The sequence below is a fragment of the Athene noctua genome, chromosome 22, assembly GCF_965140245.1.
Source record: "Athene noctua chromosome 22, bAthNoc1.hap1.1, whole genome shotgun sequence".
Classification (NCBI taxonomy): Eukaryota; Metazoa; Chordata; class Aves; order Strigiformes; family Strigidae; genus Athene; species Athene noctua.
Window position 1 is genome coordinate 3,953,211 of NC_134058.1, and position 15,748 is coordinate 3,968,958.

General features: G+C 54.6%; 1 protein-coding gene across 1 annotated transcript; it reads left to right on the forward strand.

Annotated features, from left to right (window-relative positions):
* The first annotated feature begins 7,279 nt into the window (after positions 1–7,279).
* On the forward strand, positions 7,280–15,532 carry PERM1 (PPARGC1 and ESRR induced regulator, muscle 1). Its single transcript, XM_074925037.1, has 4 exons — positions 7,280–7,389; positions 7,973–10,000; positions 11,894–12,010; positions 13,812–15,532. Exons 2-4 carry the CDS (start codon positions 7,975–7,977, stop codon positions 13,889–13,891), a joined length of 2,223 nt encoding a protein of 740 aa, XP_074781138.1. The 5' UTR covers positions 7,280–7,389; positions 7,973–7,974; the 3' UTR covers positions 13,892–15,532.
* The last annotated feature ends 216 nt before the right edge of the window (positions 15,533–15,748 follow it).

Here is a 15,748-nt window from a genome sequence, read left to right on the forward strand (position 1 = left end):
AGATGTGGTGTGAGGAGACAGGAAGATGGGAAGAAATCGCTGCTGTGACAGGGTTTTGATGGAGCATTATTTCAAAGACTGGAACAATAACATTTCCTCAGAAGACAATAGCCTGATAGAGGGAGGTGGGTTTGTTTGGTTCTGCTCGGAGGCAGATTGACCCACGGCCAGCAAACTGTGTGCATGTGCTTCGGGGCGGTGGTCTTTGTGCTGGAAAACAAGGAGCTCTGAACGCGGGGCGGTGCAGGTGGAGACGAGCGCGGGAGCAACGGCAGAGGAGCCTGCTGTAAGGAGCCTGCTCTGCGTTCCTGGAGGCAGCACACTCATCCAGCTCAAGCCGCACGTGTGTGGGGGAGCTCCCGGACCCCGTTAAGGGGAGTAAGAACATGTTAGGGTAGCCAGCACTGACCTGACCTGTGTTTGAACAGTCATGAGCAGGGAGCAAGGGAAGGTGAAGACCTGTCCCCTCCGTAAGACGGTACTGTGTGTGGATACGTTCGCTTGCGTGTGCACAGCACACGTAAATGGTCCCAAATAACTCTCTGTCCCTAATCACTGTTTATGTTTTGTAGATAGGGCAGAGGAATCATGCCCAGATGTTTCAGTTCCCTGACCGCAGGACTACAAAGGCATCCCCCAGCTAAGATCAGGACTTGTGAAGGCCAGTTGAGCCATCCCAGTCGGGTATGGGCCCCTGGAGCCAGTCAGGCTGTGATTTCTGATGTTGCCACTGAAACTGGGACACCAGTGATCACTGGAACATCACGTCCCAGCCCTGTGCTTCTGCATCTCCTGTCACCTCATGTTTGTTCCCTCCACATCCCCGCACAGCTTTTCTCCCTTGCCCTGGGCTCGCCCAGCAGGATCAGCCCCCTCGCAGGCAGACAGGAGCTGTAGGTGTTACTGGGATGTAAACAAGGCTCCTTCCTTTGTCCAGACTCTGGGTTTACACTTGCTGCATTACCCTGGCTGCTGGGAGGCCTCCAAGCACACACGCTGCCTTAGGCACTGGAATGGATAATCAAGAATTGTTGTGGTGCTGGCCCAGATCTAATCCTAATTTTGTCTCAGAAACCTCTGCAATAACCTTCAACCTGAGGAGATAAGGACCACTGGTTGTTATTCTCCTGGCCGCGATTCTCTGTGGAGCTTTTGTATTCAAAATATGGAAACAAATTAACTCCCTGGGAAGATCTATTCGGAGGATCGTGGCTTTTAAATCACAGGTGACGGAAGGCAGAGCATTTCAAAAGCAGGTGAATGATGTAGTCAGGTCCTTGGGAGCCTTCAACTTGCCGAGAGCTTTAGCTTTTTTGACAGTGGCATTTGGACTCCTCAGGCTTTGGGGATCAGTCTGCACAGTGCACTGCTCTGTAGTGCTGCTTGTTGGCACCGCTCGCATCCCAGCAGCTGGCAGGAGTGTCACTGTCCCTCGCTGCAGCAAGCAGTGCCGGCACCTCTGTGGGTGCTTCGGAAGCACTTTCCATGGGGCAGAGGGGAGTGCAGCTCTCCCTAACAAACACGCGTTTGGGGATTCCGATTTTACAGCCTCAGCCTGTAGAGGGTTAATGCCGTTGGCTCTCCAAGGCGGATTTAATTCAAGCCAGACTGGAGAGCTGCGCAAGGCCTCCCCTGGAGCTGGAGCCTTTGCTCCCCGACTCTCCTGCCCTCCGGAGAGAGGGTGAGCAGAGCAGCCGTGTGCAAGGAGCTACCAGTGTCTGTTGTGCTTGCAACCTGACCTCTCCTTCGCGCTTTGAAGCTGCTGACAGTGGGTGGGCTGAGATCAGTGGAGTGGCCGATATGCTGGGAGTTAGAATAACACAACCGCCATGCCCCGTTCAGCTGGGAATAGGATCTGTTTGGAAGGGGGTGGGCAGCGCAGGGGTGAAGAACTCGGGGCCTTGAGGACTGACAGAGTCCTGCAGATGTGGAACAGCTTGCATTTGGGGCTGGGGTGGGAGGGGAGGCCCTTTCAACCCAAAACATAATTAATCAGTGACTTGGACAGAAAACGGAGCTGTGGCTACAGGTCCAGCTACCGTTGCCCTTTCCAGGCCCACAGCCAGAATGGGGAAGGGAGAGCTTCACCAAGCTGACACTCTGTGAGAAAATCTCTGGTCCTTCTCTCTTTCCGTGTCTCATCCCAGAGCTTTCTCTTGATGCCGAGGGCCAGGGTCAGCACTGCCTTCTCCTCCACTGCTCCAGCCCAAAGCAACCTCTCTCCTTCACGTCATGATGTTGGGTGCAGGAGAAGACACCAAAGAGGTGGCCCAAGACACCAGCTCATGCTTCCATGAGTTTTGCTTTATGTCTTTACCACATGGGTCTGAGGACAAACTCACCCCCAGCTGGGATTGCCCAAAATACCGTTTTTTTTGCTAAGCACGGCTCAAACAGCTGGTTAAACCTTTAGCAGCAAGCTGAAAGTAGCTGATACAGTGGCATCTGTCTTGCAGAGAGCCTGATCCCAGAAGCCAGAGGTGCAATCTCGCTTGCTCCCATGCTGAGCTCAGGCAGCCCTCACTCCTTTCCGTGGGGCAGCAAGGGGCAGCAGGAACAGCAGGGGGGGAGCACACACAGAGCGGCCTTTGGTCCTGCCCTTGACCCCCACGGCAGCCTCCTGAGAAGATCAGGAGCTGCCCCCCAGCTCAGCCTGCCCATGGGCTGAGCACCTCATGCGTGCACCCATGTGCAAAGGCCCTGCCCCGAAGCACTGCGGGTGGGTTGGTGGCTGCAGAGATGGAGCTGCCTGCTGCCTCCGAGGTTTGGACACCCACACGTGGCAGCTGGTGACCTACCTGTGTGGATCACTGAACATCTATCTCGCTGCAGAGACTCCCAACATGCACAAGTCAGTGTTAGCAAAGACCCTGCTCTTCCAGCCTTACAGAACATGGCTTTTTCCTTTCCCCTAGAGGCACCACACCAGCTGGATGGGATGCTCAGGAGATGTTAGCTTCCCCTACACCCCTCCCTTACAGCCTGCAATCCCAACTGCTCTAATACCATTACAATCCTAGTGTCCTGGATATCTAAAACCCCTTTTAAGATTAACATAGACCTGCCCGTCAGGAAGAGGTTAAAAATCTAGGGAAACTGCTAACTTTCTGGCTATAAGTGACATCTAGTGGAAACGGCAGGAAAAATGAGTTCCACAGGTAAAACACTGATCGTGTTAGATTCCGTGGTGAAACTCTTGATTCCTGTGAGCCGGAACTTCAGCCCAGCAGCCTCTTTTCAGGACTTGTAAAAAAAAATAGAATAGCTCTATCTGTCTGGGTATGACTTGCCGAGAGCTTGGCACGCTTGGTTTGTCTCACATCAGTGAGCAACGTGAAAAGCGAGGTGGCTGTGACATGACAGCGGTCACCTGGCCTTACGGCTGCTGGTCCCAAGCCAGAAATACCACAGCCACAACAGCCCCTGCACTAGTCTGGTGTTCCTGTGCCATGCTGGGGCAGGGGATGGTGGCCCCCCAGCCCCTTGGCTGTTCTGGCTGGCAGAGAGAAGCAAAGCTGGGGAGTTGCAGAACCTGCCCCTCAGGGATGGCTACTCCAGGGTTATGGATATTGGGCCCAAGTGTGTCCTGTGCCTCTGAGGCAGCTGTGTGCCCTGTTTGCCCTGCTGCCTCTTTCTTGGCACTGGAGGTGGCTGCCTGCTGCCACCCCTGCCCCGCAGGAAGGGTCCAGCCAGCAGAGGAGATGTGGCCTGAGGCTATTCTTGTGTAGAGCAAAGCCAAAGCTAGCACGGAAACCTGAAACCCACTGAGACTTGGATTAGCAACCCGAAACTCAGGCCAGGATACAAGCCTTTTGGAAGAGCTTGGCGGAGTTTCAGGCAAGTGCGGGCTGAGTTTCAAGTCAGCTAAGGCTGACCTTTGAGTGAGCCTGCTGCTGGCTGCTTGGGAAGCATGGGCCTGAATTTTAAGAGAGCCTGGGGAGTGAGTTTCAGGCAAAAAAAAAAAAAAAAAAAAAGAACAACACAAATCAGTTAAAGGGTTTAGGCAAAAACAATGCAGACCTCTTACGGTTTGGGGGTGATAGTTCCTAGCCACTCACCTGCCCCCAAACCAGCAAAACCAGACTGGTGGTTACAGCTTCATTGCACTCTGAGTTTCAATGCAGACTTAACCCCTTCCTCAGCATGGAGTAACTGTGACTTCCAGGCTTTCTCTGGGGTAGATCTAAATGCCCTGTTTGCTCTCTCCCCATCATGAGGGAGGTCTCGTGGCTGTTAGCACTGCAAGGTCGAAGCCGTACCTGAGCAGCTCTGCATTCCCTACTCCTGGACACGAAGGGCTGAGCTATTTATATGGCAGTTTGTACCTCGCAGGAATTTATGGAAGGGGAGAAATAAATCAGATCAGGGGGTAGATCACAAGATGGAAAGGCTGCTGCTGTGAGAGCAGAAGACCAGAGTCCAGGGATCAGCCAGAGATGGGCAGACAATGCCACGCTATAGCAGTAACCGAGGCTGAAGGGTGATGATCAATCCAAAGAGAGGAAAGCATGAGAAAATGGGCACAAATAGAGCTGTCTGTCCCAGGCAGTGGGAAGCAGCAAGGGCCAACGTAGCCTTGCTCCTGAAGCTGTGGACTTATTTCTCTTCCCATTATGTTTTTGGGGTTGTTTTGTTTTTTGTTTTGTTTTTTTTTTTTTCCATTGCTTTTCCTGCAAACTCATCACTCTCTTCCTCCCCGAACACACAGCATGTGATGGGTCTAGATCAGGGAAGGGAGGACGTGTTTCTAATCAGACCCACATTGCTCTGCATTGTCTGTGTTGTCTCGGCAGTGAATTCAGCCAAAAGCTCCATACTCGTGGCATTTTAGTGCTGATTTTAAAAGCTCTGTGAAGGTAGAATGGAGTTTCCTGGATAAGAAAATGCTTATCTTAGAGAGTATCATTCTATATAGCTCTGATAGCTCCTTTCCCCCCTACCAGTCTGTTGAAGTCCCTTTACACTGGGAGTAATGAATGTGCAGCCTGAAGCCTCAGAAGAGGTCTTTAGCCAAAGGAAGTGCCCCTCCATGGCACTCCCAGTTTTCCATGCCTAGCTCCCTTTTTTCTTGATTCTGGCTTTCTGGATTTCTGCCCTTGATTCTGGCTGTTTCTCCCACACTGTGTCCTACGTTGTCAGGCAGAGAGGGGCCTCATCTGCTGCTTTATTTCAGGCCCTTCTCTAATTACACGTTGACATTAGTTATTTATATAATGTCCTTAATACCACAGTGTCAATACTGGAGGTACTGGGAGGTGGTGGGGAGGCCTGTGCCTGCCTGCCTGTGGCTTGGCAGGTGGCATCGGCCGGTCACGTTGGTGCTGGAGCAGCCCTGCAGCATCCCTGGGCATCAGCCCCTCTTGAGAGGGCTCTGGATGGCCGGAGCCAGGTATCCCAGAGAGGCCACAGGGTCACACACCACATGCCAGAAGGTAATTGGAGACGGTGTGGCCAGGCTGCAAGTTCTGCATGTCCTCCACAGATGGTATAATGCCCCTTCTGCAGCCTGCGGGGCTCGAGACAGCACGTCTTGCCCTTGAAGTCCCCGCTGCACTTTTATGGCCCCCCCCCCCGCCCGAGGAAGGCAGGGAAGTGCTAGCAGATGCGTAATTTCCCCAAGGACTGTGTGTGGGCTTTACCCTGGACAGCTAAATAAATGCTTGGATGTCTCCTGCACCGAGACTTGTTTGTGTCTCTGAGGCCGGGTGGAACGTGTGGTGGGGTGTGTGCAGTTCCTGTTGGGTTTGGTGTGTGGCTGCTCCAGCGCTGGTTTTAAATGTGACACTGATAACGCGGGCCGCCAGCCCGCTGCTGGCTTCCAGTTCCGTCTCTCTGCCTCTGTCTCTTTTATGTTCTCTGCTGCGGTTTGCAAGGCAGAGTTTAAAGGTTTCTCTGACTAACCCTGGCTACCGGACTCAAAGGGAAGGAAGTCGACTGTAGCCAAGAAAAGGAAGCCAGTTGGTTTCCCTTCTGCGTCTGAAAGAGCGTGTGGGGGGAGAGGGAGAAGGGTGTAGCCAGATCAGAAATGAGATAGGCTGGGAAGACAGCAGACCTCTTCCCTTCCATATTTTCTCGGCTCGACAAGCTCCCTGCACGTGTCAGCCTGGAGCACGGCGAAAGGAAGCGTGTCCTGGTCAATATTTACCCGGCGGCGTGGGGCAGCGCGCTTCAACTCCAGCTGCCGGGGGGCCTGCGCGCTTCTGGCTTGCTCCCTGGCAGTGCAGTGCGTGAAGGCAGCCACGACGGGGAGCTTCCTTCCCGCAGGATGGACGGTGCTGGCAGGGCAGGACAGGGCAGGGCAAGAGGCCTGGCTGCCCTCCAGGCCAGGGGGCAGGAGCTGGGTGCTGGTCCCTGGCACCCCCAGTCCCGCTGAGGACACTCGAGGTGGTTGCAGAGCGCGTGGGTCCCTCTCGGCTCCCGAATTACCTACACGGCTGGGAACCTCCAGTTTGGGGTCTACAGCAGCCTGGTGACCCAAGGGGTGGCCGGAGCCTTGGGGCAGCAAGGACTTGGGCTCAGGCTCACGGGCTCTGTGCTGCAGGCAGCTACTTCAGGGCATCTATTTGTGGCCCCTGGGCCAGGGGAGGGCATGCAGTGGGAGGCAGGCTCCGGGACTCGCAGGAGCTCAGGGCTATTTCTGGCTCTGGTTGCTGACCCGCCAGGCCACCCTCAGCCAGTCGCTTCCCCTGTAACTCTCTCGTGCCAGGCTCAACCTGAGTCTCCCTCTGCCACCCACACCAGATGCTCATGGGTGACGTGGGATGGCTGCCACACACCGTGCAAGGTTTGTCACAAGACCATGACACTGGCCATGATCTTTTGATGTAAATCTGAAGTGGGCTGGCAAGAAGTGCCCTAGGAGTGCTGCCAATAGGCAAACAATGCTCCTGAGGCATGTTTTTTTCACCCTACAAATGGGTAACCTACAAACTGAGGCAAAGAGGTGGGTATGTAGATAAAAAAACCCCAGTCATTGCCATCCAGATGTCACGCTCCACCTCGTGCTAAAGGCTGTGAACTCGGTGGCCTGGGCCCCTTCTCTGCTGGCCACCCCACAGAGCAACCCCAGGCAGAGGGCAGAAGCGAGCAGTGGGCATCAGGAGTGGTTGCAGAGACCCCAGAGGCTGTGGGACAGAAATGCAGTGGCTGGCACCGTCACATCTTCCCCACCAGCTTCTATATATGGGCCTGCCCTCTCGGAGCCCATCACATTCGGCTCTCAAGTGACACTCTGGGAGGGAGGGGGGTGCCTATTTTTAGCCCCTGAATGGATCCGTGCTGGAGCCCATCGCTCTGCCCCCATCAGGGGTACAGCATCATGTTGTGCTGGGAGGATTTTCCTGCGTGGCACTTTGAATGGCTCCATCATCGGCTGTGGTTGTGGTACAGGTAGGATGCAGCTTTGAGATCTTTCTGCTTCTTCTCCTACCACTGGATCCCTGCTCCTGGTTTTGGGCTCTGTTACATCTCCCTCCCCAGAGCCACGGGTATGGAAGGGGCTGCCGTTGCTTGCTGCAATGCCCTTGTTTGGACTCTGCTGCATGCGACCTTCACAAACGATGTCGTGGCAGCAGGAATGCTCAAGAGCATAACTCCCCCACTTTTTTAAATGGGCCAAAGGAGTAGGAAAGGGGTGTGTGAGGTGCATCCTGCTGTGCTGCTGTGGAAAGAATCCCCAACCCTGTGCTGCTGTGTTGGGGGAGCAGAGGCAGAAGGGACCGGAGGGGGGTAGCAGTGGTCTCTCTCACTGCTTGGCTGGGTTATGGTCCAGCACAGCGATACCCATCCTGCTGGCTCTGCCCTTCCCTCCACGGATTTCAGCTGGAAACCAGTGAGGATGAGTGAATGCGGATGGCAGGGAAGCAGGGCGGGAACCTGGGGGGGTGTTATGGCACACACCTCAGCTACATCTGCCGATTCTGGTGCCCTCTCCTCATGCCCTGATCTCTCCGGCCCCCTCCCCTTGCTGCAGGCATGGATAACTTCGAGTACAGCATCCAGCTGAACGACAGGGACTGGGCTGAGTTCTTCTTGGCGTCAGAGGAATGCAACCTAGCACCGGCTGCCCTGGCCACGGCCGAGGAGCCGTGTCTCAGTGACATTGAACAAGGGGACGGCGTGCTGGGGAGGGACTGCCACGCCAGCACCCCAGGGCAGATCACAGCGAGGGTGGGCAGCAGGCCAGGGCCTGGCACGGGAAGCTCTGCCCCACGTGGGCTGCCCAGAGACGCCTCCCTGCGCTGGCCCGCTGGCGGGCACCTCTCCCTGCCGGAGCTTCTCTCGGGCAGCGAGGACGAAGCGGACCTGGGCTCGGTCAGCAGGTTTCTGTGTGAGAGCGACAAGTCCAGCTGCCCTTCGCCCGCTCCGATGCCCAGCGCGCAGGGGACGCAGGCCCCCTGTGCCCCCACAGCCGCCCTCGCCAGCCCGGCTGGTGGCACCGCCGAGAGCAGCCCAGGGCAGGACACAGCATGTGAAGCAGCAGCACCGCAGCCGGCTTCGGCATCAGAGAAAGGAGCAGCCAGTGGCAATCGGGCCATGGATCCTCCCAGCCACCCACCTGGAACAAGAGCCCCTGAACAGGGAGGAGAACAGCCCCATGGCAGCCCGCTGGCCGCAGAGCTGGGGGCTCCGGTGCAGGGCAGCTCACTGGCTACCCCCCCAGAGGGTTCGGCAAGGAAAAGTTCTAGCAGCGCTTCTCGCTCGGAGCCTGGGCTACGGGGACCACTGCGCGAGCACCCCCCGAGCCCAGCCCTGGAGTCTGCACCCAGAACGCCTGGCTGCCCGGCACAGGAGGGGGCAAGTGGGGAGAGAGCAGGTACCGAGCCGAGCTCCCCAGCTTGCTCCCCGGACGTTGTGAGGCCCAAAGTGCCAGGACAGCTGAGAAAGAGCCGCAAACAACGTGGAGCCAGTGCTGCTGAGGGGGACAGGGAGCCCGCGGGGGCTGCGGCACAGGGGACTGTGGTACCCACGAAGGCATCTTTAAGCTCACCACTGTCCTCACGAAAGAGCAAAGGGAAGGAGAAGGCAGCCAGGCCAGCTCCTGTGAAGCTGGGGAGTGAGGAGGCAGGGGAGAGCAAACGGCTGGTGGCCAGCCCTGGCACGGATGAGGGCAACGCAGCTGTGAGCGCTCCCTCGAAGCAGAAGGTGAAGGAGCCGGGGGTACAGCCCCCGGGGAAGGCGAAGGCCACCAAGAATTCAAAGCCAGGGCAGGCTGGTGACTTGGGCATACGTGACATTGTGCCCGTGATCCCTGCCAGTGGAGCTGTGGCTCTTTCAGAAGAGGCATGCCAGGAGGTGCTGGCGAAGCCTCTCCATCCCAGGGACATGGTGGCTTCTGGAGGGGATGCTGCTGAAGGAGCTCATGGGGAGCCTGCAGCTGAGACCCTCAGGGACCTGGGCCCCCCCTGCTTTGCAGCTGGGGATTCTGCAAGGGCAGACACCCTGGATGTGACTTGGCCCGAGATGTACGACTATTTGTTCTGTGACTCCCAAGAGGAGGAAGAAGGAATGGGGAACTCAATGGAGGGGGAGAAAACACCCTTGGAAAGGGAAATATCCTTGCCTGAACTGTATGAATATTTTTTCAATGAGCCAGAAGGAAATAGGAAAAAAGTCAAGGGTAAAGACAGGAAGCGAAAGAAGTTCAGCAGCTTGGACCACACGCAGCTGCAAAATGAGGATCCCAACTCAGCTCCAGTCAAAGACTCCCTGGTTATCTCGGTCCCTGAGGTGTACGAACACTTCTTTGCAGATGGGCCTGGGAGCAGGGTAGGCTGGAGAGGGATTTTCTCAATCACTCCAGCCTACGAGGTGAAGAAAGCTGTGGGGGCTTTGAAGTCCCTCCTGCAAAGGCCAATGCATCTCATCAGGGGCCAAGCCCCAGCCCCCCAGGCTCTCGTACGGAGAGGATCTGGAGAGAAGCTCCCCCTCGTCCCGCTGGCTCCGCTGGGAAGAGGCCTGGCACGGCCGGAAGGTTTGGACATGGCCCTTGCACTGACAGGTAAAGCACTGTTACCCCGCTCGCTGCCGACAGCCCCGGCTCGCCGCTGCACGTAGGGATGTGCCTCTGCTGTGGGTGGGATCTCCCCACAGATCTCCCCGGCTCCCACCACCCCTTGTAGCCAGCTCTGGCCCTGCTGCGGCCACCTCCACTCCAGCATTAAGGCCACCTTCGAGATGGGAGCATTTTGGTGGGGTCTGCCACGTGTAGCTGGTGTGAAATCACCCTCCTGGCACGTGAACCTTGCCACATAGCAGCTCTGGGCTTTAGCAGGGAAAACGGGGCTACAGCCACCGTCATGATGTGCTGTGGTGCAGTGGCTCTCTCTTGTGATGCTCACGCTGTCCTGTGCCAAGCCAGTGCTGCTGGCCAGTGCTGCAGGAGGCTTGGACGGGGAATCTGGGGATATTCTGTGTGTAAACTTGCTTTGCTCCCCACAAACCCCATCCTGGGGCAGAGATGGTCACGACAGGACTCATGCGAGAGTCTGAAACTCAGTCTGGCCTAAAGTCCCCGTCCTAGCTGATTCAGTTGTCCCCCTGAACGGATATCTTACTGTGGATCTAATCTATACTTTTGCACTCTGGCCAAGGAAAACTTCCTGAAGTGGATAGCTGCATTAAATGTGGCTGGTGTTACTGCAAGGTCTGGTAGAGAGAGGAATTCCCCACCCCAGTTCCATCCAACTGCCTGCAGAGCTGCATACCTGTATTTCTGATGAGGCAAAGCAGCAAAATCCCTCTGTACCAAAGAACTCATGCCCCTGATATAAAGCAAACGGCTGTTGAGCTGCTGTCCCATTAAGGCTGGGCTGCTAATTGATCTAATACTGGTGGGGAGAAAGGTGTGCACAGAGTGGAACATGTCCAAGGCTTCCAGCTGAAAGAGGTGAGGGGGACTTTAAAACACACATTCACTTGAAAAACACCCCCCAGAGACCTCAGAGGTTACCTGAACATTGACTGTTACTTGAGGCAAGTAAGAGAAACAGGAATAAAGGGAGAGCAAGTCCAACCAACTAGGACAGCCAGCGTATTTATCTTAAAGCTTATATGATGCTTACAGCCACAGTGCCGCATAGTTAATATTAAAACCAAACAATGAATGAGTCATCCCAAAGGGTGCCTCAAAATAGAGCTCCCAGTCTGTTTGCACAGAGAAAAACCCCTTTGCCACGGTCGTAGCTAATTAATAAGCCAGCTTTAATTAAAAGCCTGATCAAATAAACATAGGAGCAAAAATAATCTACTCTTGCAACACATCTTCAAGTCGTGCCAGACTGGAACTCCAGCAGAGAAAGAAATGCAGAGCTCTCAGGGCTCTGTCCCTCCCTGGGGGTGAGGTGGGGTCCGTGGAGAGATGCTGAGTTCTGGTTCTGATACTGGTGCTTCTCCGGGACATGTGTGTTGTCCTAGAGCTGCTGTGTGTCTTGGGAAGGGGACCTTGCCCAGAGGGACCCGCCTGCAGCCCCAGTGCATCGGCAGCACCCCAGGAATTGCTCTCGCCCCACTCTGTTCCCCAGACCTGCTTTCAGCCACCAGCCAGGGCCGTGCTGGGAAGGGGTGGAGGGAGGTGCTGAGGCACTCAGAAGTCCTCTGGCTGTGCCTCCCAGGCCCCTGGGTAGCATTAACAAATAATTTGTCTCAGGGTCTTAACAAAGCATAAAACTGAGAGGGGTGAAAAATATGCCCCTCACCTTAAGAAACGTACCTGAGTCCTAAATAGGCATGTTTGATTGGCCAATGGTGAGAAAAGGTATTCTGGGAGGCAAAATGTGTCACAAAGATGTGTATCTCTGGGAGCACAAGGGACTCGCTGCCCCGGAGGGACTGGACCCTGCTGTGGCAGGGGAGACCTGGTACAACCCCAAACCTCGTGCTCTTCTTCTCGCAGGGAGGCCCGAGGCTCCGCTGGCGCTGACCCACAAGGACATGTGCCTCGTCTTCTGTGCCTTCGCGTCCTGGGCAGTGAAGACCTCTGACCTGCAGGCTCCGGATGCCTGGAAGACCAGTACGTAGGGTGCCCAGCCTGGTGGGAGAGGGGCGGGAAGGACCTTGGGGAAGACATGGCAGGGAGAAGGGCAGGGATGCTAACACACCTAATGGTGCCTGCAGGAAAATGCAGACATTTTCCTGCTTTTCCAAAGTGCCTGCTACTTTCTAATACCTTCTCTCTCCTATAGTCCTGATTCCTACTCACTTACGTTGTCCTTTCCCCACACAAAGTGACTGCTGACTTGACCTGAGCTGTAGGACAAGTCTGTGTTCCTAGCTTTGGCCCCGCTCCATCCCAGCCTCTGACGGGGACCAGTACCAGTGTATCAGGAGAAGAGAGGCTTCTTTAGGATCCCTGCTGGCTAGAAGCTGAATCAGGACCTCGAGTGTGCAGGTTTATACTCCTTTATCTCAGCTGGAACAAATGCACGCATTTTTCTAATGTGCTGTAAAGGTATAATCTTTTTTCTAAATACAGTTTAGCTGAAGTATTATCATGGTGCACTGAGTCCTACAAGTAAACGGAGCTCTGTCAGTTCTCCTCCTCTCCAACCACAGCATTTGAATAACTGGTGGGGAGAGGGGAAGCTTGGGCAACACAAATGAGCTCAGCTGTGGCCCGAGGGGTGCGGGTCGCTGGGTGAGCGGGGCATGGAGCAGAGAGTGCAGCAGCCCGTGGGCACCAGAGAGCCCCCGCCGTGGGGCCAGGCCTTCCTTCTGCTTGTCCAGGGGAGGAATGTTCCCCGCTAAGGTCACACAGGAAGCTGACACCCCGGCTGAGAATAGCTCATTAGCTAAAGTTGCTCAGTGCAATCATCACAAGGAGCTTTTGGCCTGCTTCTCCTTGCCTTCCTAGTATTAGGTGGTAGAGGTGGCCTCAGAGAGGGTGTGAAAAGCAGGATATGGGCCTCGTGCTCTCCAGATTGCATAACCCAGCGTGCAGTAAGCACCCCGGTCAGGAGCGGGCCGAGAGACACGCTGACATCCTGAACTAGCAATTCTCTTGGCATTTTAGGTTCTAATAAGCTGAATTTCCCTATGTCCCAGGCTCTAACACATAAATCAAAATCAAGTCTGAATTTAAACTGGGGAGTCCAAAGGCATGGCTTGGGTTCTCAGTTTTCCTTGGGCACAGATCAGGGGAATTTGACCTCTCTTATAAGCCAAGCTAAAAACATTAGGTGAAAGTACAGAGAAGAGCTTGATTCTGTGTGTAAGCTCCATCAGGTATTTTTTATATGTCTACATTTTCTGATTCTGGGCTTGGGGTATTGTCTGCTTTTGGCTGGGATCAGAGGATCCACAGATAACCCACAAAATGATACTTTTCTTGGCATTTTCCTGATCCAAACAGAGGTAGAAAATGAAGGGACTGTCCTGAAGCCCTTGTGAGATTTTCTACATTGGCCTTCTCATCCAAAATTAGATCCATTAGAGCTCCACGTATCTAACCACTACCCATCTCTACCATACGCATCAAGTCTATGTTGAGTTTCCCTTAAAACCAGCCGTTTCTTGTGAAATGGTGGTGTGAATCTGTGTGAAATGGTGGTGTGATCTGTGTGCCCAACCTATGGGTCTAGACATGGTGGGCAGGGCTGCGGGCAGCTCGGGACTGAATGCGCTGGGAACAAGCGTAGTGTGGCAGGGTGAAAAGCAAAGGCAGGAGGGGACTGAGAAAGGGAGGGGAGCAACCCCCCTAGGTCCCATGGACCAGTGAGCCAAGTAGCTTGTGATCTTCAAGTCTGGAAAAAGATTCTTCAGGTTTGGAAGAAGCACCCAGACTCACTCTGGAAATGTGTTGGGCTCTTTTCCAGTGTTCCTGGCAAGTTTCGGCACACTTTCTGCCATCCGCTACTTCAGAAGGCAGGTCAGAGAAGGACACCCCCGGACCTAGTCTCAGCATGTGCTTCCTGAGGACAGGCGAGGACGGTGGAGGCAGAGGCCGGGGACTTTGTTCTTGGGCAGTGTGAGAAGCCTGGATCCCAGCACCAAGACTTCTCTGGACCCATCCCTAAACGGGACAGGATGTCACAGGAAGCAGGATCCTTCTGGTGACAGTCATTTGCAATACGGTAGGCAGTTTGTACCTGTACTGGACAGAAGAGGAGCCCAGCGTGGGCTGGCTCTGTTCTTTCTTTGCACACTTCTTGCATACCCGTACTATCTCCTAGGAGTAGTCACAGTGTCTGTTCCAGGGCGCTGCTTGTCCATCCTCCCTGCTGAAGTTACCCGGTGGCAAAGGAAGGCACTGAGGTGGTAGAGGGAGGAGAGAGCAAAAGAAACCAGGAAAGTGCTTCGTTCCTATGAAAGGGTTGGGGTATCTGTGGAAGAAGAGAGGCGAGAGCTTTGGGGAAGGAGAGCTGTCTCTGTCCAAACATGGTGCTTTGCGAAGCGTGTGCTGGCTGCGCGCGGGCGAAAGGGCGATGGAGGGGCCACCCACTTGGCAAGGCCCAGCTCTCCCATGACCGGTTTGGCTCACTGCAGGAGGACTCATCCTCTTGGATTTCACTCCAAGAAGTCACGACTCGGTCTAACACTTCAGGAGACCGAGATAGGGTTTCTGTTGTGTGCGTGGCCACCTCAGCCCTGCGGGTGCAGTGTATGTCCCGGTGGGTGAGGAGCACCCGCTGCAAGGACACGTCTCACTCCCATAGGCAGGGGACAGGCAGATGTCACACAGCCAGAGCCAGGGGAAGGGGCAGCCGGGAAGGGCCCCGCAGGAGCCTGTCCAGGATGGAAAGGGGCTGCACGGGCAGCAGGGAAAGGGGCTGAGCTCAGGGAAGCCTCAGGAAAAAGCCCTGACAAGGACATGAGCATGTTGGAGAGGAGGAAAAGGCACCTGTACGTGTTTTGCTCTGATGATCTCCAGAGGAAGGGTCTAGTTGTATGACTTGGTCCCTCCGCTGCCTCCATACATAAAGTTGTTTGGGAGGAGATGTTGGGTGAGGAGGTGCCAGGGCTGAGTGTGTCACCCTGAGGGGCTGGAGAGGGCTGGAGGGGACACAGAATGGAAGGTGAAAAATGAAAAGAAAGTGGTTCAGTTTCCTCCCTGTCTCTAGAGCCCTCCTGATCACTCAAGGGCATTATTCATGAGGGTTTTTCTTCACTCCCAAGTCTGATATCAGCACAAATGTGAGATTTGTTAAGCACTTAGGGACCAGATCCACAGATTCTGGGGGAAGTCTGCTCAGAATACCTGTTCAGATCTGCCTATGAGCTTTATAGGAACACTGTGGCAACGTTTGTCTTATGAAACCAGAGAAGAGAGGTTTAGCTCTTTCCTTGTAATGCAGAGTGCCATGCAATTTTAATGTGTGTAGGGTTGTACTGAAGACCATGTATTATTGCTGATAAGAGAGCACACTGTACAGCTGTACAGTCAGATGTGTAGCAGTAAACAGCAGAGATGTACAGACTCTATATGGACTATAGTAGCTGTATATCCAGTAAGAGGAGTTTTGTGGAGGAGGAGAACAGATAAAATATGCTGGAAGCTTCTAATAAAGATCTATCTCATTTAATACTTTTGTGTACATTCCTGTGTCTCCATTGTTTGCGTGTGAAACTGTTGAGTGAGGACTGAGCTTTAAAGAATGAGAAATCAAGCCATTATGTGTCTGTTGATACAAAAATGGGGGAGTTGATGTGCTGGTTGAGGAGCCCTGAAGGACAGAGTACGCAGGGAGATGGGCTGCTGCTTCTCTTCCTTGGCTCAGTCCCACTCCTACCCCTCTGAGACACATCTTGGCTG

Bases quoted from the DNA above. Each gene is read 5' to 3' on its own strand.
- PERM1 (XM_074925037.1), top strand. From the start codon at position 7,975: ATGGATAACTTCGAGTACAGCATCCAGCTGAACGACAGGGACTGGGCT. The intron at 10,001-11,893 runs GTAAAGCACTGT...TTCTTCTCGCAG, and splicing joins CATGGCCCTTGCACTGACAG to GGAGGCCCGAGGCTCCGCTG. The intron at 12,011-13,811 runs GTACGTAGGGTG...GCTCTTTTCCAG, and splicing joins TCCGGATGCCTGGAAGACCA to TGTTCCTGGCAAGTTTCGGC.